Raw genomic sequence first — 22,076 nt, 5'->3', positions numbered from 1 at the left:
CGCCCGCCTCCGCCCGGCACCCGTAGCCGGGCGCACGCCCGGCGGCCGCGGTCGGAGGTCGCTCCAAGATGGCGGGCGTGCCGGCGGTGCGCATCAGCATCGAGTCGGCGTGTGAGAAGCAGGTGCAGGAGGTGGGGCTGGATGGCAGCGAGACCTACCTGCAGCCGCTCTCCATGTCCCAGAACCTGGCGCGCCTGGCGCAGCGCATCGACTTCAGCCAGGGCTCCGGCTCCGAGGAGGACGAGCCGGCTTCGGCGGGCCGCGCCTGGGCCGAGCCGGGCGAGGCGGAGGATGAGGAAGGTGAGGGGCGGCGGGCCCGCGGCTCCCCGGCGGGCGGCCCGCGGCTGGGCCCGGAGCCCGAGCTCTCTCGCCGGGCTGCGGCTGGCGGTGCCCGGCCGGCAGCCCCACAGGCGCTTGGGCTGGGCTTGCCTTCCCCCGTGGGTTCCCGCGGCTGGCCGCGGATCCTCAGGCCGGGACGTTCCTGACCGAGTCCCAGCGAATTGCAGCGGTGGAGCGGAAAAGGATGGGTCCGGGTGCCGTGCGGTTGTGGTGTATTTCACGCCGTCGTGATCCCTCTGTGGTTTAAGAAGGAACCTTACACCGTATCTTTTTGCGATCCTTCGTTTCCCCTTCTTTTGTTTTGTTTTTAGGGTTGGTAAAGTTTCAGCCATCCCTCTGGCCTTGGGATTCAGTACGGAACAACTTAAGAAGCGCCTTGACTGAGATGTGTGTGTTGTATGATGTTCTTAGCATTGTGAAGGATAAAAAGTTCATGACCCTAGATCCAGTTGTGCAGGATCCCCTTCCCCCAAAACAGGTATATTGTACCTACTTGTGTAGTTTCTATGGCTTGATACTAAAAATTTCATTTCACTGGATTTTTTTGTGTATGGGGCATACAAGATTTAGTAAAACGTTCCTTACGACGTGCTGGTATAGTGCTTCATGGGTCAGGGTAAGGCTGAGGATGGGAGCTGAGGCTCATTTCAAAGGCCTCTTTGCTGAAACTGTAAGTCAAGATGCTGCTCGTGGCTATACAATGCTAGTGCAAAAGTAATTCTAAATAAGCTACTGAACATCCAGCAAAACTAAGTTATCAATCACTGTCAATTAGTTTCCGTGAATAATTTTTGAGAATTAAGGCACAAGTAGCTTTTTCTCTTTTTTGTTATTAGAATCCTCAGTTTTTACAGTTGATTTCAAAAAAGAAGTCATTAGCTGGAGCAGCTCAAATCCTGTTGAAAGGTGCAGAAAGATTGTCCAAATCAGTTGCAGAAAACCAGGAAAATAAACGACAAAGAGACTTCAACTCTGAACTGCTAAGACTGAGACAACACTGGAAACTGAGAAAAGTGGGAGACAAAATTCTTGGTGATCTGAGCTACAGAAGTGCAGGTAAACAGCAGGGTCTTTTGTTTTTCTCAAGCATGGAATGTTTATATTTTATGAAATTTTTTTTGTAACTGGAAAAACAGATGGAATACCTCTAATAATAAATAATATCATTTAATTAAAGTGTATTGTAATTAGGAGATAGCATTATAAAAAGAGAAAACTTGTTTTATTATCAGGAAAAATACTGTGCCATCCTCAACCTAGAAAGTGATTTTAAAGGCTGACTGTGTAGGATTCTAGTAAAGATTGCTCTATGGAAACAATTCTGCATTGACAATGTAGTTGATCAATTGACAGATAAGCCAAAGATTTACAAGGTCTTTCTCTACGTTTGGTCTGTAAAGCATTTTAAAAAAAATTGAGGAGTATGTTGCATTTTCCTCTGAGTGAAGATTGTAGAATCATAGAATATCTCAAGTTGGAAGGGACTCCTAAGGATCATCGCGTCTAACTCGCAGTTCCTCGGAGGACTACCTAAAACTGAACCGTATGACTAAAGAGCATCACTGAAGATAGATTCATTGTATCTATTATTCCTACATTTGTGAGGAATGATACTGAGAATATGCATTATTTCATGGATTACAGCAAGAGAGGGTAACCAGCCCAGAGTACTAGAACCAATTATGGAGTGAAAGAGTGAATACAGAATCTCACGAAACTTAAGATGTAGATACAAAGCAGACATGTGAACTGGTTATGTTGGGCCCCTGTTGTCATCAGTGAAGGAGGGGAAGGACAAATTTAGGGTTATTCATCTTATGTTCACGGAGAAGCTGTAGATGCAGCCCAGGATATATCTCTTTTTAGATGATTTATCCTAAACTAGACAAACTGTGCTCTGGATGTAAAAGGGATGCAGCTAGGATGGATGTGGGTGTCCTGCTTTCAGCTGGGATAGAATTCATTTTCTTTCTGGTACCTGGTATAGTGTTGTATTTTGGATTCAGTATGAGGAGAATGGTGATAACACACTGATGTTTTCAGTTGTTGCTAAGTTGTGTTTAGACTAGGTCAAGGATTTTTCAGCTTCTGATGCCCAGCCAGCAAGAAGGCTGGAGGGGCACAAGAAGTTGGGAGGGGACACAGCCAGGGCAGCTGACCCCAACTGGCCGAAGGGGTATTCCATACCATGTGACGTCACATCTAGTATATAAACTGGGAGGAGTTGGCCTGGGGGGTGGGGGATTGCTGCTCGGGAACTAACTGGGCATCAGTCGGTGAGTGGTGAGCAATTGCATTGTGCATCACTTGTTTTGTATGTTCCAATTCTTCCATTATTATTGTCATTTTTATTTTTGTTATTATTATCATTATTTTCTTCCCCTCTGTTCTATTAAACTGTTCTTATCTCAACCCTTGAGTTTTACGTTTGTTTTTTTTTTTTTCCCCCCCCCAGTTCTCTCCCCCATCCCACTGGGTGAGGGGGAAGTGAGTGAGCGGCTGTGTGGTGCTTAGTTGCTGGCTGGGGTTAAACCACAACAGTGGGCATCTGCTTCTATCAGTCTCACCTGAATGACTGGCTGTACAGGGTTTTTTTTACAGACAGAACACTGTCACAGTTTTAAGAGTGCAAGCCAAACATCATCAGCATTCCTTTAAATCAGTAAGGGTGTTGCACCTTAAGCTACTTGCTTGCAAAACTTTGGGCAGTTAACTTTTTGTCTTGTTTTAACCAAACACCGTTCTTTTTTTTTTAATCCTCCCCTGCATCTACTGACACCATTTTGAAACACTGTTGGTTTTCTCCTATAATTATTAAATAGTACTTGTTAACTTACTGTAAAACATTACACATCACACACTGGAGGACTGAGATGCTGATGTGCCGAAACGAGCTTTCTAATTTACCTAATTTTTTAAGAATTCATTAAGAAATTTGTGCAACTGTGGAGGTTTGGAGACTTAGATATACATATTCTTCCAAAACGGTGGTATGAGCTTCATTATTTGCGGAACGTGCTTTATATGTAGTATGTGTGTCTTTGTCCTTCCTTTCTTAGGCTCCCTTTTTCTTCACCATGGTACGTTTGAGGTTATAAAGAACACTGACATTGACCTGGATAAAAAGATACCTGAGGATTACTGTCCTTTGGATGTTCAAATTCCAAGTGATTTAGAGGGATCAGCCTATATCAAGGTTTGCCAGAGAAACTTCAATAAAGTAGCATGGGTTTTGTTTTGGTATTTGTGTGCTTGCAACAAAGAACAAACATCAGATGATGTTTTCATTCTTTCCTAGGTTTCTATTCAGAAACAAGCTCCAGACATTGGTGACCTTGGGACAGTCAATCTCTTTAAAAGACCCATGCCAAAATCAAAACCAGGTATATCTGGCTATATGTTGTTTTTTGAGCATGTTCTCAAGAAATGGGTTTGCATATGATATTTATTTGAAAATTTTAGCATATAGCTTGAAAGAATAGTGAACAAGAATATTCTTATTTAAACTGAAGTTTTCTGTTTAGGTTCTGCTTGGGCATATGTGTTTACTCAGTTTCTGAAAAAAAATTACTAGGATTGTATTTTAAGTGTTCTGGAGCACCTTTTGTTAGTCATTAAAAGTTTGAGCACATTAACCGAAAGCAAACCAAGGTATTGTGTTTCAGCCAGTTACATCCCATTAGTTCAACTGAACTGAACTACTGTCTGCTCATTCTTAACTTTGCCCAAAATGCATTGTTTGTTTCTGTGGCTCATATGTTTTCTCTGGGTCTGAAACTGTGGTGGCAGTATGTGCATTAATTACCAACAGCTCACCTGGCAGGTACTAGATTGATTCATTTGATACCTGCCAGTATGTGAAGCTGTAAACTTTTGGGATTAAAAATTAATCTATTTCTCTTTTGGATTAAAAAGAACTGGCAGGATTTTATTTCACAGTGGTCTGTCACAAATGCTTGTGCTGTCTTGAGAGTAGACAGGATGCTGTACTAGACAGATGTTTCATACGTTATTCAGGGTACAGTATAGAGCTTGTGTGCTTACTCAGGCTAGAATCTTCCAAGAATTTTGTGCCTATGAATCCTGTGAAAGCACATAGATGAACTTCACATTATTTGGTGGTTCATTGTCAAGTGAATTTAATAAAACTAGAAGTATCATTGAAAGTAAATTGCAACTCAAGAAGAAGAGGTTCATAAGCAGAGTTCAAAAAATGCCTGGGAATGTAGTAGGCAGTTCCAGAGCTAGTTGCAGTTCACAGTATACATGTATGTAAAATCGAAGTAAAATGCATTAATGTTATCTTATAGTGCTTGCTTAACTGAGATAAAATTCTGAAAATACTCAATTTGGATGGAAGATACTGACTACCTTATCTTACCAAATACTCACAGCTACTGCACAGTATCTGGTATCTGAACAAAAAGGTAGCTTCTCTTTACTCTTTCCTTCTGCAAATGTTGATTTATATTTTTCAGGCTCTCCACACTGGCAGACAAAGTTGGAAACTGCACAGAATGTTCTTTTATGTAAAGAAATTTTTGCCCAGCTGTCACGAGAAGCTGTTCAAATTAAATCACAAATTCCTCACATTGTTGTGAAAAATCAGATAATCTCCCAGCCTTTCCCAGGTAGGAAACTTTTTAAGACTTCTTAACCTACGATTATTTGCTTATACATGAACTGAAATTCTGATTAATGTGACCTTTTTTAACGCTCTGTTCTTGGGGGGGGGGGGGGAGTAATCTTGTTATTCAAAGATTTTGAAAAACAGAATTTCCCAGAATTTGAATTTTGCTTGCTAATTGTAGAAACATTCAACTAATGCACTTCAGTTACTAATTTACTCATACTTTATTGTGTGGATTTTGCATGGTTTTTCTTTGTGATTGTGTTTTTTGTCAGTAGCACTTAAAGCTGTCAACTGTAATGCCATGTGCACATTGCAGTTTGGAGCTGTGCATAAGTCATTGCTCCTGGATTGCATGCAGGTGAAATTTAAGACTTGAGTTAATGGGTCTTTAGAAGAATGGCTTCAGTGAAGATAATTAAACAGCACGAAGACAGCTCAGTCAGCTGGTGAATCCTGTGTTCTTACAAGGGGTACACAACTGATTGTATCATGTGAAGAATATGTTTCTGGATTGCTTAAAATTTATATGATGGTAAATCATTCCTTCTTTGTGGAAGGAATGAGGTCCTGGGGGCTGCTCTTTTTGTGTGGAATTGAGTCATAGAAATTGATGTGAAATGCACCTAGTGAGTTAATAGTTGCCTGTCAACACTTCAATGAGTAGCAAGTCTTACTTGCCTTTGGTGCTGTGCTCTCCAACACCATTCTTTGATTTTTCTCTGATACGGTGAATACTGGTTGTAAAACTACTGACTATAAAACATGAAGAAAAGTAGTTCTCAGAAGCCTCCTTGAAAATTGTTGGTGTCCTCTTTTTTTTTTTTTTTTTTTTTAAATCTGCTTTGTACAGGTTTGCAGTTGTCTATTTCTCTGTGTCACTCTTCCAATGACAAAAAATCACAAAAGTCTGCTTCTGAAAAACAGAATCCAGAGGATCATCTCTATGTTCTGGAACATAATTTGCATCAACTTATCCGAGAGGTAATGCATTTATGGTGGTCAAGTATTGAAGAGTTTTGGGGCTTTTGTTCAGTCTTCTACATAGTGTGTGGCACTGTTGTACCAACAGAGTGCCACTAGAGGCCAGTCACTATCCATTTGTGTAAGGCATCCTACTGTTCAGTTTTAGTCTGTATAGGTGGTTAGGGAGTTCCAGTTAATGCTTTCATGGAACACTAGTTCTTTACTTAACCTCAGGCCCAGCTACTCACTTCAGAAAAGCTGTGCAAGATTTTTCCAGTACAGTTCAGCAGTCTCCTTTTTTCCTTTGTGTCTAATTAGTGCTTGTCAAGTACTTCTAAGTTAGCATCTGTTCAGACCATACTCCCAGGAAGAAAGAACAATCACTTACCATAATAACGTTGCTTCTTTTGAGGTCCACTTCTCTGCTTCAGTGTTTTAGATTCTCATATAATCTAGCAGAAGGACCAGGGGCAGAAGGTTGAGGTTTCGTCTGTTCTGAAAAGGAGCACAATTTTAGATGTCTAAGCAGTTGTGAAACTGTATTCCAGAGAGTGTTCATCTCCTTGGAGCATGGCTCTGCAAGTCATGCAGTCATGTGGAATAAGTCCAGTGTTTTAAATATTGAACTAGGTTTCATGAAGCTTTGGCTCAGTGCCCAGCTTGGTTGTGAATTTCCTTTCTTGACTTTGAACAGGTTGCTAATCTTTTTGTACCTGAATTTTTTATCTCTAAAATGCTTCCTTTATTTTTGTTTGACCATTCTGTCTCCACTTATTAGGAGCTACTGCCATACTACCAAATTTTTGTTAGCTAGCACCTTTTTTTAAAAAACACTTTCCATAAGGTTTGAAAGACCTGCATAAACAGGGGAGGCAAAGTTTGAGTGTAAAGCTGGCTTTAAAGTGCTGTCAAGTTTATAAAGTAAAAAAGTTGCACTTTTTGAAAGTACGTACACTCAAAAAACCTGATGTGAAGCAGCATATTGTAGTATACATATTATTTCTTGAAAATACATTACTTGGTCACTTCCTTTTATAACATCTATTGTTTGTTGCAGTGTCACAAGCAAACCCTGAGCTCAACAGTGATGCCACATCCAGCTAGTGCGCCTTTTGGCCATAAGAGAATGAGACTTGCAGGACCCCAGACTTTTGATAAGAATGATATCAGTTCTTTACAGTCGAATGAAGGACTTCTGGAAAAGATAATAAAGCAGGCAAAACATATCTTTTTGAGACGCAGGTAGTTCACAAGCTATTCTTGTTAACAGTTACAATAGAATGTACTATTACGTCGAATACAATTGATCTTTTTTCAGTGTTCTTAAAACTAGCTACTTCTTCCTTCACTGTTAAAATAGTCTTTATTTTTAAGTACTAAGAACCAATAACATATCATGAAATATGAGCTAACTACACTCGGCTAGTAAAAACAAAAGGAAAAAAACCCAACAGATTTCTTCAAGGTGTCTGTGACAGTTAGGACATAGGATGCTGATAATTGTCCCTACTTTTCTTAAACTGCGTAAATCTTTTTTAGTATTCTTTGCTGTGCAGTAGCCGATACTGAGTAATACCACTTTAATACTGCTGCAGAATGTATATGAAATGTACAGAGTAAAGAAGTGTGCTTCATTAGCACCAGAATGGTGCTGAAATAGAATCCTGATCTATATGGTTCTGTTAAATTTGCCTTTTTTTGTTTGTGTGCCACAATCCCCCCCCCCGCCCCCCAAATTAATAAACTACTCATTTCCTCTAAACAAAATAACAGCACAAACTGTCTAGATTATTGTGTGTAGAATATGTCTTTATTTTCTAGAACTGCTCGAACCATTGACAGTCTGGCTAGCCGTATTGAGGATCCTCAGATTCAGGCCCACTGGTCCAATATAAATGATGTTTATGAATCCAGCGTTAAAGTTCTAATAACTTCTCAAGGATATGAACAGATATGCAAGTAAGTATGAAAATGCATGTATCTTTCTAGTTGTAGAAGCATGCAGCAATGGCAGAGTGTATTCAAATTGTGTTTTACAGGTTTAGGTTCTCTTCAGACAGACAAGTAGGAGCCCATTATTTGTGTGCAAGTGTTTGTTCTTCTGAGTTGGTGGGGAACAGCCACCCTTCACTCACTTTACACTTTAATGAAGAAACTTAGTGAGTTGCTAACTAGCACAGTTTCCTTTCAAAGAAGGAACTGAAGTGGCCGTTTAAGGTGGGATTTACTTTGGATAGAGATAGCTGAATATAAAGTATCTTTGTATGTGCTGGATGCTAAACTTCCAGTCTGGTCTTGGAGAGCTAGTGGAGAGCTAGTCAGTGCTCAGTCCTAGCTTGGTTGCATAGGTACTGAAATGTGGAACTCATGTAATTCATGCTATTAGTTATGCACATTCTTATCAAAATAAGAGATCTCATGTACCAGAAATGAATGTCTGCGTGCTGACCAGCAGCTAATTAACTAATGTGTTGACAGTGGATGACCCAGTTGTTTTTTCCATTTTGAGCAGTCCTCTTTGGCTGTGTCCACAGTGTGGAGCAGACTGCGCTCATTGGTGCAATTTGCAGTCTCAGTTCCGAGAGTACATATGCTGCCCAAGTCTTGGCGGTAGGATAGAACAGACCCCGAGTACACACCATTTTCCCCTGCACCTCTGGAAGGAAACTTGGGCACAGCGGCAGGCAGGGAGCTGTGAGGCACCTCAGGAAGTTCCTTGACCTGAACAAGCAGTGGACCAAGTCTGGGAACATGCCACAGAATATGTCCCCTGCAGTATAGAGGTAGCTATTGTGGTGAGTGATGAAACTGAAATGTTTGGAGTTGCTGTTGTATTCCATAGGCTTCGCACCATCCTCATCTTAGAGTTCTTGTCAATGAATGGGAGGGATTCTGCGTTCTTAGTTTCCTGTTTTCTTAAGTGTTGTAATGCATTTTGAATAAATATGCATCTTGTTTTCAAAGATCCATTCAACTACAGCTGAACATTGGAGTAGAACAGATCAGAGTTGTGCATAGAGATGGAAGAGTTATTACGTTGTCCCATCAAGAGCAAGAACTGCAGGATTTCCTTTTATCTCAGGTAGACTCATATACATTATTCTTCCCCTTCTTGTAATGCTTGAAAAACAGAAGTTAGAATCTCACCTTTATCTATGTAGAAAATGTTAGAAGACTTCAAATAAAGACAGTGAAAATAGGAAGGTGGATTACTGAAATTTTCAGTACGTTTGTATAGTGACTTTAGCAACTGTTACTGAAATATAATACCAGTTTTTACTAAGGTCAGTAGTAATAACAACTTTTTCCCTCCCATGTAAAATACGTTTCTTTGTGCTACTCATTATGGGAACACTAAGATTTTTGCTTACTTCAGAACAAGTCAGTGAGACTTATAGCAGGCAATAAGGTATTCAATATATGAAACTTGCTGTAACCAAGTCCTATCTAGAGTAGAGATCTTAATGAGCCCACAATTACTGTCATTGCAACATTGTCTTGTTAGTGTTCACTTTGCGTTAGCCATTACTAAATCAGCTGATATTTGAATGAACTGTGTTTTCTGAATTGCCTAGAGCAAGCTGCTGGTTTTATTCAGAAGTGACAGTCTCTCTACTATGCATTATAAGTAGTCAAAATACAGGTCTTTAATAGTGGTTGGCCTGTTGCAGTTATGTGAAACTCCACGACACAGAAAACATGTTGAAACAGATTTTGCTGAGGGTATCTCTTTTTGGTCAAGTGTTTTCAGACTTGTTCACAGAGAACTGGTGAACAGTGCTAGATAATTCCTTGTTACAAGTGTTATGTTTTGATACAAGAAAACATTAGCATTTAAACTTTTAAGCTGTTAAAGCTCAATGCTTACACTTGAGCATTAATGGAGATAATCATGCATCTGAGAACCTCAACTTTTTTTTTCCTGAGTTTGCTTTGATAATATTCTCACAGATTTTATATATTTTACAGCAGAGGTCTCATTTCCATTCAAAGAAAGGATTATTTCAAAATTCTATTTGTATTTCTTGAGACCTAAATAAAGGTTTTTGTAAATTGAAAGCAATACTTACATGGGCTTATGCATTTTATTTACCTAGGAAGAATTAATCTAACTGCATAGTGTGCTTAATGCAGAGGCCTTCTCTGTCTGCAGAGGAACTAGTCTAAATTCAAATAACACAAAGCTCTGCTAGCACTTATATAGCATATATGTTTAAAAAGAAAAAAGGCAAGTTCCTGTGAAACTAAAGAACTTATAAGACAAAGTCACTTTTTATAAATAACTACTGTACAGCAAAAGAAAAAATGCTTGGTAAAACCAGTAAGCAATTCTTTCTGTGATGTGCAAATATCAAACAGAAGATGAACCTCTTGTTATCTTTCAGATGTCACAGCACCAAGTACATGCAGTTCAGCAGCTTGCGAAAGTTATGGGATGGCACGTGCTGAGTTTCAGCAATCATGTTGGTCTGGGGCCGGTGGAGAGTATTGGCAATGCATCAGCAATAACTGTAGCATCACCAAATGGAGATTATGCCATTTCAGGTAGTGTTTTCTATAGCAAACGTATAGAAAATCTTAGAATTCTTAAGTGAATTACACAGGCTTTGTAAGTCTCTTTCTGAGTCTCTAGACTTCTATAGAATAATGTCAGTTTATAGCAAAATATTATAGAAACAATCTCTCTTGTGTATGAAATTGATACCTAAATAGAATCAATACTTTGATAAACCTGATTTAATTTACACAGGCTTGAAAATATTTCTTAGAATTAGCGTAGAAAAAAAGAGATTACAGAAACCATCAAGATCCTGAGAGAAGGGAAGACTGCAAACACCAGGATCACAACTCTGAACTTAATGAGAACAGAGTTTGGTCTCTTTGGGGATCTTCTTGGAAGAATCCTATGGGATACGATCCTATGGGATGGAGAGAAGAAGGGTCCAAGAGAGCTGGTTGATTATTTTTTTCAAGCTCAAGCCTATGTGCAGGAAGTTGTGCAAAGGTGACAGGAGATCTGTGTGGATGAACAGGTTGCTCATGACTAAACTCATGACATAAAAAGGAATCTGCAAGAGATTTTAAGCAGGATCAGTTGACCTGAGAAGAAGATAGGCTGTCCAAGCATGTGTTGATGGGGATAGGAAAGCTAAAGCCCATCTGGAGTTGAATCTGCTAAGGGTTGTACAGGGCAACAAGAAGAGCTTCAACAGGTATGTTAGCAGCAAAAGGAAGAATAGGGAAAATGTGGGCCTGCTGTTAAATGGGGAGAGGACGTGGTGGCACAGGACATGGAGAATGCCAAGGTACTCGATGCCTTCTTTGCTTTGGTCTTAAGACTGGCCTTCAGGAATCCCAGGTCCTTGAGACCAATGGGAAATTTTGGAGCAAAGAAGACTTGCCCTCAGTAGAGGAGGATTGAGTTAGAGAACCTTTGAAGAAACCAGACATAGACAAGTTCACAGGACCAGGTGGGATGTATCCATGAGTGCTGAGAGAGTTGGCTGATGTCATTGTAAGGCCACTCTTGGTCATCTTTGAAAGGTCATGGTGATCAGGAAGGGTTCCTGAAGACTGGAAAAAGGCAGATGTGACATCCTGTATTCAAGAAGGAGAATCTGGGGAACTACAGTCTGGTCAGCCTCATTGCAATTACTGGGAAGTTGAGGCAAAAAACCAGTCCCAGGAGCAGTTTCCAAACATATTAAGGTGAAGAAGGTAGTGGGGAATAGTCAGCATTGATATATGAAGGAGAATTTATGTTCAGTCAGCCTGATAGTCATCTCTTTGTAGAAGGCTAGCTTGGTAGGTGAGGGGGAAGCTAAGCATTACCTTCCTGAGTGCTTATTTAAAAAACAAACAAAACACTACCACCACCCCCCAACCTCAAAACACAAAACCCCATCCAAGCCAATAGAACACCACCACCCCTCCACCAATCTTGCAGAATTTTGTGATTAAAAGCAACAACGATCCTGAGTGACTTCATTCCTGTCCACTTGAGATAAATCCACTACAAACAGTATCTTTTTGATCACGTTTTTCAACAGAATTGTGGGGAATACATTCAAGGTAAGAATCAGCAAAAATACTTTGCCCTTCCTGGCATCATTAGGGAAAAATAAATGCATTTGTAAGGTGTACATGTGGGGGTTTTTTTGTCAAATGTTTCTCTGGTTTGCTCTAACCAAGAATATGCAGTGCTAAAGCAGCAAAATCATAGAGAAGTGGGAGAGGAGAGAGAGAAAATTCAAAGAGAAAAACTTTAAAAAACAAAAATTAAGGTAATTTCCCTTGTTTGCTTTCAGTGTGTTTGGTATTGAGTAGGAGTAATGTATAGCATACATGAGGAAGGATATTTAATATGAGGAATTCCTACAGTGTAAGAATGTTCATTAAAATCTCTGTTCATCACAGTACGTAATGGTCCGGAAAGTGGCAGCAAAGTTATGGTTCAGTTTCCGCGGAGTCAGTGCAAGGATCTCCCCAAAGGTGATGTACTGCAAGACAACAAGTGGAATCATCTTCGAGGGCCGTTCAAGGAAGTGCAGTGGAATAAAATGGAAGGGCGTAACTTTGTGTATAAAATGGAACTCCTCATGGCTGCCCTAACTCCATGCTAATAATCTGTCAGCCTCTCCATGGGGGCTTTGAATCATCGCTGTGCTGCGAACGATCACTGCCCATGCAGCAAAGGGAAATGGAACCTGTGGGTCAATACAAGAAAGCAAAACCAAATTTTTCCTGTACAGATAGGTCCATTGTAGTGTTTGCAGTAAAACTTTTTTCAATGATATATAAAATACAACTTCAAAAAAGTTCCTTTTGGCTGTATCTTTGCAGATTGCTCTAGCTAGAGCAACATAGCTGAGTAATTAATCTATTTTTCTTTTACAAAATTAAATTCAGTAGTCCTTTGCTACATGAAAGGTGTCTGCTCAGTGTCATTCCCTTTCCCCTTGTGCCCCTACTTTTTCTCAGTAGATCTTTGCAAGTATTTCTGAAAGATGAAAATTATTAGAATTGAATTGTGCTATCGATAAGCCTTTTAGTGGCTTATACCCCAGGGAATGGCTATCCTTGTGGAAGCTAATGGACTTGTTTGATGGGAAGTGGGAAAACCGAGGAGAAGCAGAGCTCCCTTGTCAACAATTAAGGCTAAACAAAACTTCAGAATCAAGGGACAGTCTTGACTGCATGACATTCTTTAGTTGGAGTTTGTACATTGACATGGCTTCTGAGTGACCCATTTCTTTTTGAGACATACATTTACTTAGGGATTTGTTTAATTTGAGAGTGTTACAAAGTCACAGCCTGTGGCAAAGGTCTTCCTCTCTGATGGCTATAGATGAGCCTGTGTGGTGTCGGTTATTTTGTTTGTGTTTTCTGTCCTTGCTTTTTGCAAGCAGGTAGAGGAACGGGTCTTACTCTGCTTGCAAAATTTTGACAATTTGAGTTTGTGGGTGACTTGTATAAATTCATGTCTGGATAGAAGCAGGTAACTCCCATGCAGTAGACCTTGGATCTCTACACTTCTGCTGTTGTTTGTTTTGGTTTTTTTTTCTGCACTGTCACTGATTATCATCCAGGGAAACAATATCCTCCTGAAGATCAGCTCTTTTGATTTCTTTTAAAATAAAAAAGTCATGTTTATGTCTTTTCGTTGTAATTGTAGCCTTCTTGAAGCTTCTGGTAAGGTGTTGCACAAAGCTTTTCTTTTGTTTGATGATTAATTGCTAAAGGTCTTTTTGAAACCTGAGTGTATGAACTGGTTCAGACCTAGGTCCATATTGTATGTTGGGAGGTGTGTGTATATACGAGAACTTCTTGCACATAGAACATGTTTGAATTTAACATCATACTTGTATGGTGACAGTTGTTATTTTGCTGTATTCTTGAGCAATAAAGATTAGTTGGAATAGATATTAAGCAACTGCTTGTGGCAAGTTGCTGCTCAGTGCGTATCCAAAGCAGCTATTGTACTTAAGTTGGTGTTTACCAGTGTAGAACATCTTGTTATTTCAGTTCCTTGCAGTACTTGCTTCTGTGCAACTGAACTGTGAGAGAGAAAGGGTTTTCCTTTCAGGTTCTGATGAGTTACCCAAGACAACTTATGAAACAGAAAAAATACTAGCTGAAAATAGTCTCTTGATCTTGAAAGATGGGTGAATCTTATGCAACACCTGTAATGCCAGGTCCCACATTGCTTGACTAGCAGACACTCTGTGATTACAGGCGGAGGGGGGTTTTTTTTCCTTGGTGAACAACAGTTCAGCCAACAGCTTGATGCATCTATTTGTGCATCCGATTATATGTGGCTGTTTTGACTCTTGGCAACACAACAAATCTCCTCTTGCTAATAATTAGAAGATGAGCGTATGAAACTTAAATGTATCTTTACATTTCACTGTTACTAACTTAAATTGACACGTCTGCATGTAGTGATCGCCTTTTTGTCAAATAAGCTCTTCATTACCAAGTAATAGGATCACTGTGGAGCTATTGGGAACTCATAGTTGCAGGATTTGTCCCTTTCTGAAAAGAAATGGTGGATGCAAAAGGACTTCTCTTGTGTTGCAGAAGTGCAAGCACTGCACATTAGCAGTGAAGACATTTGTCAAGACTTCCAGGCCTAGCTGAAAAAAAAAATTTAAAAAAAAAAAAAAGAATTATTAGAGACCTGGAGAGTCTGTCTTTTAGTGTTGAATACACAGGGGTTCCTAATTTTAATGGAAAACAGACTGATTAGGCTTCTAACAGAGGGACAGTCTTGAAATTCTTGGTAATGCATCTTTGAACGTGAAATGAAGACATTAGCGGATGATTAAGACGCTTTACAATTGATTGCCAAAGCAGTCTTATGAACTTGGACATCTCTTTAATTAAAGTTTAAAAGCAAAATGCCTTAATCCCTTTGATCACTCGGAACGCTCTAAATATTAAATTGCCGCTGTTCTGCATTTTTGCAGAGTTTACAAGTGGAGTAAGAATAGCTATTAGTTTCTACACTTCCACTTTAACTGCTTGCCATAAGACTAGACACTTCAGGGACCTCCAGTGTAGCAAGAAACTGCTACACACAGCTTAGCCTCACGTTCTGTATATCAAGCATTACTGACATTAATAATGCATATTGACAAATACCAGTTTCAGAAAATGTGAATATTTTATAAGTGATCCTATCTATGTAGGGTAAGCATGTTAAATTCTGGGTAAAATTTGTGGCTGAGGAATTGTCTATAAGGAAAGCAGTACATAGGCTAACTGTACTGTATGTCCTCAATGAATATTATTTGGATCCCTGTTGTTCCTCTAGGATATTACTACCTAAAAGTGAGTTTGGCACCAGCATCAGTAGCCAAGGATGGGTGCCTGAAGTTGTTGTATCGTTAGCCAAGCTGAGGTAAAACAACTGTGCTAGTTGGAAACTTACTGCTGTTACAGTGCACCTTAAATTGAAGAATTTTAAGTGGTCATTTCCTACTTTCATCCCAGCTTTCAAATATTGTAGTTTAACAGTGTAAGTGATCTCTACAATTACAGCAATGCATTCAAATGGTCACGTCTGTATACATTTCCTGACTTTTCCTTTGGCAATTACAGTGTTCAAGTCAATGTTAGCAGGTAATAATGGTCTTAATGTGTAAGCTGCACTTTTTGTACCTTCTAAATAAGTCTGGCAGAGCACCTGCTGTATACTCAGCTCAGCTTAATGCATAACTTCACATTCAGGTTCTAAGATTTAGGGATTAAAAAAAAAATCTGGAATAGATAAACAGAAAAAAAAATTAGTAATGTTTTCCATATGCTATACGGGTACTTTACAAAGTACTTCAAGCTTGGTGATTAAAAGAGATGCACTTACAACTTCTGTGTTGTCAAAGCTTAGTTCACTCAAGGATACAGAAGGCTGGTAATACATACTTAAAGTGAAGAATTAGAACAAAGTGTTACTTTTTGCCAAGTTGTGCTGTAGCTGGGATTATTTTTTTTCTAGATTTCTCACCTTTTCTTGACCTGTTCTAGGTGCAGGAAGGAGCAACCAGCTGAATCTGGTACTTGAATTTTTAAGTGGGTGAGAGGCCCTTTATACTATAAATGGCCAGTTCAATCTGGGGATGACTTTGTAAAGGTATTGTGTACAGGGTGCTTTGGAAAAAGCTTGTTTGGCACCTACCTGCATCATTATGCACTTGAGAAATTCTCTGTTTTTCCAAATCTAACCCATAGTACTTCTGCACCTGAGCATCGTGATCCCTGACCAGAGGGGAAGCTCTGTCAGCCTGTCCTGTAAAAGGTTTTTGCAAACAAGTGAGCTGAAGTGCGAGAGAGGCAGTAGCAGCAGTGTGGCTCAAAAAGCCATGTGGCAATCTGCAGACACAGACTATTCCATGGTCTCTTACATTTTCAAAGTTTATTTCACACTGCAAAATTATTCTCGATACAAAAGCAAAACAGGATAATTCGAAGCTCAGTCAGTTTAGTGCTTTCTCACTCAAAAAAGCAAATGTTATTCCACCCAGCAGATCTGCAGGTGGAAAATGTAAGTGCAATATGCAGATTCAGGAAGACATTAGTTAGATCACTTCATGTTTTCTTACAACATAGGAAAGCAAAGGCGGCTTCTCAACAAAAGCAATTTCAGAACTGTATTTATAAATACTAAATTTCAAAGTAATGCTGTTTTAACATTTTTTCCCAGATAGACTATTCATCAGTGGGCTAAGTTTGCAAAGGGCTCAACATCTTTCACAATGAAACTGTTCAGTATTTTGCCACCCCACCAGTGTGGTGTCAGTATTTTATCTGACCCCTCTAATCATTACAGATGGCATCCTGTTCAGTGCCTGTGCACAGTTCCTTGTTCAACAGCCTTCTCTAGTAATGTCATAAAATGTGTGTTAATACCCAGGGGCAGCGTAAACAACTGGAAATGTAAGTGGGGGAACTTTGACCAGCTCGGCACTGTTTCAAAGTCAGTTTTGTCTCATAAAGAATTAGTTTGTCTTCAGAGCTTCAGGAACTTCCTTATGCCCAAAAGTAGCAGCACAGGTGCAATAAACAGGATTCAATCCTTGCAATTAATTTTTTAATGTAATACTGTAATTAGACATTAAATTTATTATGTTAAAGGATGCTAATGGCTGTTCTGTCTGTAATAGGAGACTTGCTGTAGCCAGAAAACAGGTGTCCTTCAAGATCATGATCATTTCCTTTATGGGTTGATCTTAGAGGCTTGGTTGGTTGGGTGGTTGTTTTTAAGAGTGGTAGAGGCTGTAGATTTTATTAATTAGCCAGAAAAATGTGTTCGTGCTCAGCATGGAAGAATACTCTTTTTTTTCTTTGACCTTGGCTAGCAGAGCAGAAAACTTAACAGGTCAAAACAGCTCCATCAGACATTGCTGATTTAATGTCTAATTAGTTTGCAAGTCAGGATGTTTCTACAGTAGTCACAAACATTTTACCTTTTAGGTTTCTTCTTGCTTTCTTTGCCAACGCTTTCTCCTGAGGTAGAATTGGTTTTGTTGTTATTAGACAGTCCTTGGCTAACACTCAATGGTTTCCAATTCAATCTCTTCAGTTGTACTTGCTGCAAATAAAAGGATATTATTATTGATTGGCAAATGGATTGGAAGGCCAGTGTTCCAAAATTAACAACGCTGTGTTAATAGCTGAGACATTTTGAACTTTTTAATATTAGCTCAAGCTTACTCATCTACAATTAGGTTTTAAATACATCTTTTCAAAATGTTTAACTGCATAAAGAGTCCCTCGCAATCTTTAAAGTGATGCTGGTTTCTTCCAATACAAGACTAAAGGCGCTACGAAAACTGAAGTCCATAGGGCCCATCCATATACCTCTCTTCATGACTTCTCAAATGAGGGCTGTTCTGAGGTGGAATTGGGGCAGAAGTTAAGTCCCTGCTTCAGATCATGTTTTGGGAGATGACAGAGCAAGTCTCCAGAACTGTGGTTTTCCTGAACTCTGCCAAATAACTGTATTAAATTCAGCTCTGTAGGAAGACTGGCTTTAACTGGAGGAAGAAAAGGCTTTAGCCAAAAAAGCCTGTATATTCTGGCATGATGGGAAAATTTTTTGTACCTACAGAAGCTTGTGAGTGGTGTGTGCACCGTGAAAACAGCAGCAGCCCTTAGAGCTGCAGGTGAGTGGCAGAAAGGTAGAGATGGCTCGAGCCAAATTCATCTCTTCTTGTATTGGGTTTTGCAGAGTTGGCATACAGTCTGGGCCATGAGGCTTAGGATTTTTAGGTATCTGTGTTGGTCTAGTAAAATACTGATACTTAGGGTGCTTGTTATAATATAACAGCTTAAGCAGCGCTTATTAGAGAAGAAACACAGACCTTTTACCTACAGGGCAAGAAACCACTAGTGGATCTGCACTTAGAAGGGAGGTAAATGCCTGAAATGTTTTGAAGTGGTAAAAGAAACCTCCTGTTCCAAGGATGTGCCCAGAGCTTGAGCCCAGGCTTGTAGTGTAGCACCTTGTCTTGCTGCCTAGGCCAAATAACCCTGGCTGTGGCTTGGAAAATTTTCTCAATATGTGAATGTTCCCTTCGGTGCATCCCTTGTGTTCCCTTGATCTGCTTTTCACGACTGGTGTCTTTGGCGCATGTTAGGAGTCTGCTTTTGGTATTAGTCAGTGTTCGCTGGAGTGCGCAACTGCATCAAACCTGAAGGCAGATGAAAGGGGGGTTTGAGAGGAGAGGGAGGGGTGCAGTCCTCCATGAAGTGAGGTGAGGGCCACTCCCAAGGGCCATTTGAGTACCTTCCCCTAGGAGATACCCTTCTAGTGCAGACCCTGAGAGCATTGCTCATGTTCTTGACTTTGTCTCCTGCCCTCTGACGCGGTGTTATTGCAGCTCTGGCCTTTTTTTTTTTCCCTAAGTTTTGCAGTTAGCAATGTTGGGAAGTGTTTTGTGGTTTCTGATGTAAAATGTATAAGGTAGATGTCCCTGTGGATTGTTCTGCAACTGAATACCTATTATTCAGTTGCCTCAGCTAGTAAAGAGTTGAACAGGGTAACTGAACTGAGCCCTTCCACTCTTGTTGCTCAGTATCCCTGCTTAGCACCTTTATGGCCCAAATCACAAGTGAATCTTAGGCTCAGAATTCAGGCTTGAAAACCCTATACCTTGACTGCATTCATAGAGAGATACCTGTTAGTTTGTGTGCCGTCTTCTTCTGAAATAGATGCAGAGATTTATTACACAGCCACATGAAGCAGATCAAAATGGCAGACACTGCAGCGAGAAATGCAAAAAGAACTGCTACAAAATGTAAATCTTCATAGATAATCTCTGCAGGGAGGACAGAAAAAAATTAATATTATAAAATTGATTACAAGCAGACTAATGTTTAAACACAGGGTAAAGCCAAGAACTCCCATCTAGTTCGTACCATAAACGTTGACTATGATGGTGCCATAGGCATTGGTTCCATACTCCTCTGTTACAGTGATAAAGTAGTAGCCAGCATCTCTCATGCCCACATTCAGAAGCTGTATAGAGCCATTTTCAAAAGTTGTTACTCTGTCCTTGTAGACAGTGGATATGTTGACGTAATTCCCACTTTTCCACTCAACAATTTTGGTGGTGCCCCAGCTCGACACGTGCTTCCACTCAATGGTGGCGACGCCTCTGCAAGAGTATTCAACTGAGAGGAGGATGTTTTGTGCCACTGTTGCGTTGATGTTGGGTTGTGGGACAACTAACGACACTCCTCCGGGAGCTGAAAGACAAAGGAGGGTGATGAGTGTAGAGGTGATGCTGCACCAACTGTCCAGGGCAGGATGGGACCCCTGGGGCGTGATTCATCCTACCTATCTCAGTGGTCTGTTTTAGGAGAGGACGGATTATGCTTTGCCGTTTCTCTTTCTTTCTGCTGACCATAAAAGGAATATACATACTTAAATTAAAGACTAAATACACATTTTTAATTGATGAGAGCCAGGAGAAATGTTTCCACCATACAGGCCAAGTAATTGCGTGTGTTTCAGTGTTTCGATACCCAAGAGGAGAGAGTTTGGACAAGTCTTTTTGGGTAAGGGAGCATAATATTTTCTGAAAACTGAGCAATGCTTTTGTATGCATCAGTAACTGGCCTTCCTTTAAAATCCTGCATTTAAATGGAAAGTTTAATCGCCATGGCCAAGGTAACCTATTATATTAATTACCATCCCCCAAAAGCAAGAACCGTAGCAGGCTTAAGTATGTGAAGGCTTGGCAAGAACTTTGTCATGTTTTCAGGATGTGTAATTGATGTTTAAGGCAGCAGCTTTGTAAAGGCAGCCAGTTATATGCCAGTGCAGATAAATCACATGTAATCAAAGGTACAGAGTTTCACGCAAAGTCAGGGACTTCACATTCCTGATGATTTCCAGGCAAAAATGTATGTGAAAGCATATTTAATTCTCACCTCATTCCTACTGATGTGATTCCAGAGCTGTTCATAACACTCTGAAATTGAACTGACCATTTAGTTTAATGTGTAACTGCAATGATTTCTGCTTGCGTGTCGGTATTTCTGCATGCAGATTTGGATGAACACCAAACATCTCAGTTTCAACTGGCATACTTTTTTTTTTTATTTATTATATAATTAATGGCAGGTTTGGCACACTTGGCTAGAGACTGAAATCCTGTTATCTACCCACAAAAATCAAACCAGACAAAATGCAGATAAAGCACAGAGTAAGCCTCACCACTGAATGCCTTTTCCTGGTTTGGCTTGGCGCAGGTCACCCGCTCTCCTCTCATGCTGTGGGAACAGCCTGACTGGAAGAACACAACTGAAAAAAATAATGCTGAGCTGCAAATGTCTGTAACCCAGTGGGGAGGGAGGATGAGATCCTGAGCTATGCTGAAGGAGCGCAAAGCAGGACCCCTGGGGATGCTCCTGGAGGTTCTGCAGAGTCTTCAGGGAAAATAATGGTTTTAAAAGGCAAAGAAAGAAAAAGTCTCCAAGGGAAAGAAATTATTTTTAAAAATCTTATTAAAAAAAATAAGAAACCCCCATGGCCAGAGCAACCACAAATGGGGGGAGATGGGTAAATGAATTACGAGCTGACTTTGCTCTATTTGAGATCTGTGGCAGAATTCAGAAACTCTGCTGGTCAAGGTAAGGCAGGGAAGCTTGAGAAGCCAGTTTGATTCCCAGGTCCTCGCCTATGGGACCAGCACAGGAGAAAGCCTCAGCCACTCTGTATTTTTTTAACCAGATAGGATCTGGGCTTTTCCCAAGATAACACGCCTGGGATTCCCCCTTTGTGGGCATCTTGTCATGCCCGTGCTGCCCAGTCCCCTCGCAGGGACACCATGCTTTCTGGATAGCCCAGCACATCCTCAGCTAAGCTGTGGTCTGCCGTTCAGCCTGTGTGCAGGAGAGACTAACCAGAGCTGTGAAAAAGGGGGTTGTGCCAGCTAGAGAAACAGAACAGACGGGAACCTCTGGTAATCACTGCAAATTGTTCTAATTGTTTTCTGCTCCATGTGTTTATTTAAAGGCCCTTTGCACCGTTTCTGACCAGACAGGAGCCTAGTATCTCACCACAGTGACCCTTTTATGTTTTGATAAAGGCATGGCTCTGTTTTGAATATGTGATTGCAAGGTAAATGTAAAAAAAAAACCCAAATCTTTCCATTAAATTATTTGCAAACATTTTCTGTCCCTATCCAGCACACAAAGCTAAAAAAGGCAGCGCAGTAGCTAACCATTCAAAAGTATTTTCAGCCCGCAGCCCACCTAGATCACCTGAACCGGTCTAATCCAAACAGAGCTGCATCAGCCTCCAGAGCAAACATCACAGCCACCTGCAGCGCCCTGCGCAAGGCCGCCGCGCTCTGCCGGTTGCAAACCCAGACCCTTCGCGCCCAGTAAAACACGTCCCAGGGAGAAGCGGGTACCGGTGCCGCTCGAAGCGCAGCGAGTTTGCGGCTGGCCCTGGCACGCTGCTGCGCTCCGGAGAGTTGGCCGGGCCGAGAGTCAAAGCTGGAAGCGCAGCTCTGCCTACCGGACCTGGGCCTGTGATGTGCTGGGGAGTGGGTAGAGCAGGGCTGGCAGCGTGGAGCCTCCACGCAGGAGCTCTGTAACGGGGGGGGGGGGGGGACGGCAACCCGACCCC

At 40.8% G+C, this 22,076-nt stretch overlaps 2 protein-coding genes across 7 annotated transcripts in view; one reads left to right on the top strand and one right to left on the bottom strand.

The window, feature by feature from the left end:
- Positions 1-47: 47 nt before the first annotated feature.
- MED17 (mediator complex subunit 17) lies at positions 48-14,425 on the top strand. Of its 6 annotated transcripts, none has more exons than XM_010578223.1 (12): positions 48-300; positions 651-817; positions 1,176-1,395; positions 3,399-3,535; positions 3,638-3,722; positions 4,818-4,970; positions 5,823-5,953; positions 6,993-7,177; positions 7,757-7,894; positions 8,900-9,017; positions 10,321-10,480; positions 12,353-14,425. In XM_010578223.1, exons 1-12 carry the CDS (start codon positions 69-71, stop codon positions 12,556-12,558), a joined length of 1,932 nt encoding a protein of 643 aa, XP_010576525.1. In that variant the 5' UTR covers positions 48-68; the 3' UTR covers positions 12,559-14,425. The 6 variants fall into 6 exon arrangements, 4 of the variants coding, with proteins under 4 accessions (XP_010576525.1, XP_010576527.1, XP_010576526.1 ...); XM_010578225.1 differs by lacking the exon at positions 12,353-14,425 and adding an exon at positions 10,927-11,055; XR_775067.1 differs by lacking the exons at positions 10,321-10,480; positions 12,353-14,425 and adding an exon at positions 8,448-8,718 and having other exon boundaries at positions 8,900-8,987.
- A 4,356-nt stretch (positions 14,426-18,781) lies between these two features.
- Positions 18,782-22,076, bottom strand: part of VSTM5 (V-set and transmembrane domain containing 5) — a 5,199-nt gene continuing 1,904 nt past the window's right edge. Inside the window, exons 3-4 of the mRNA XM_010578270.1 lie at positions 19,355-19,754; positions 18,782-19,254 (exon numbers count right to left, since the gene is read on the bottom strand). Of these exons, the coding sequence (XP_010576572.1) occupies positions 19,100-19,254; positions 19,355-19,754 (555 nt within the window). The 3' untranslated portion in view covers positions 18,782-19,099. The remainder of the gene's footprint in view (positions 19,255-19,354; positions 19,755-22,076) is intronic.

The sequence above is a fragment of the Haliaeetus leucocephalus genome, unplaced genomic scaffold, assembly GCF_000737465.1.
Source record: "Haliaeetus leucocephalus isolate CR32 unplaced genomic scaffold, Haliaeetus_leucocephalus-4.0 Scaffold616, whole genome shotgun sequence".
Taxonomy (NCBI): Eukaryota; Metazoa; Chordata; class Aves; order Accipitriformes; family Accipitridae; genus Haliaeetus; species Haliaeetus leucocephalus.
This window is presented reverse-complemented; position numbering and strand designations above follow the sequence as displayed.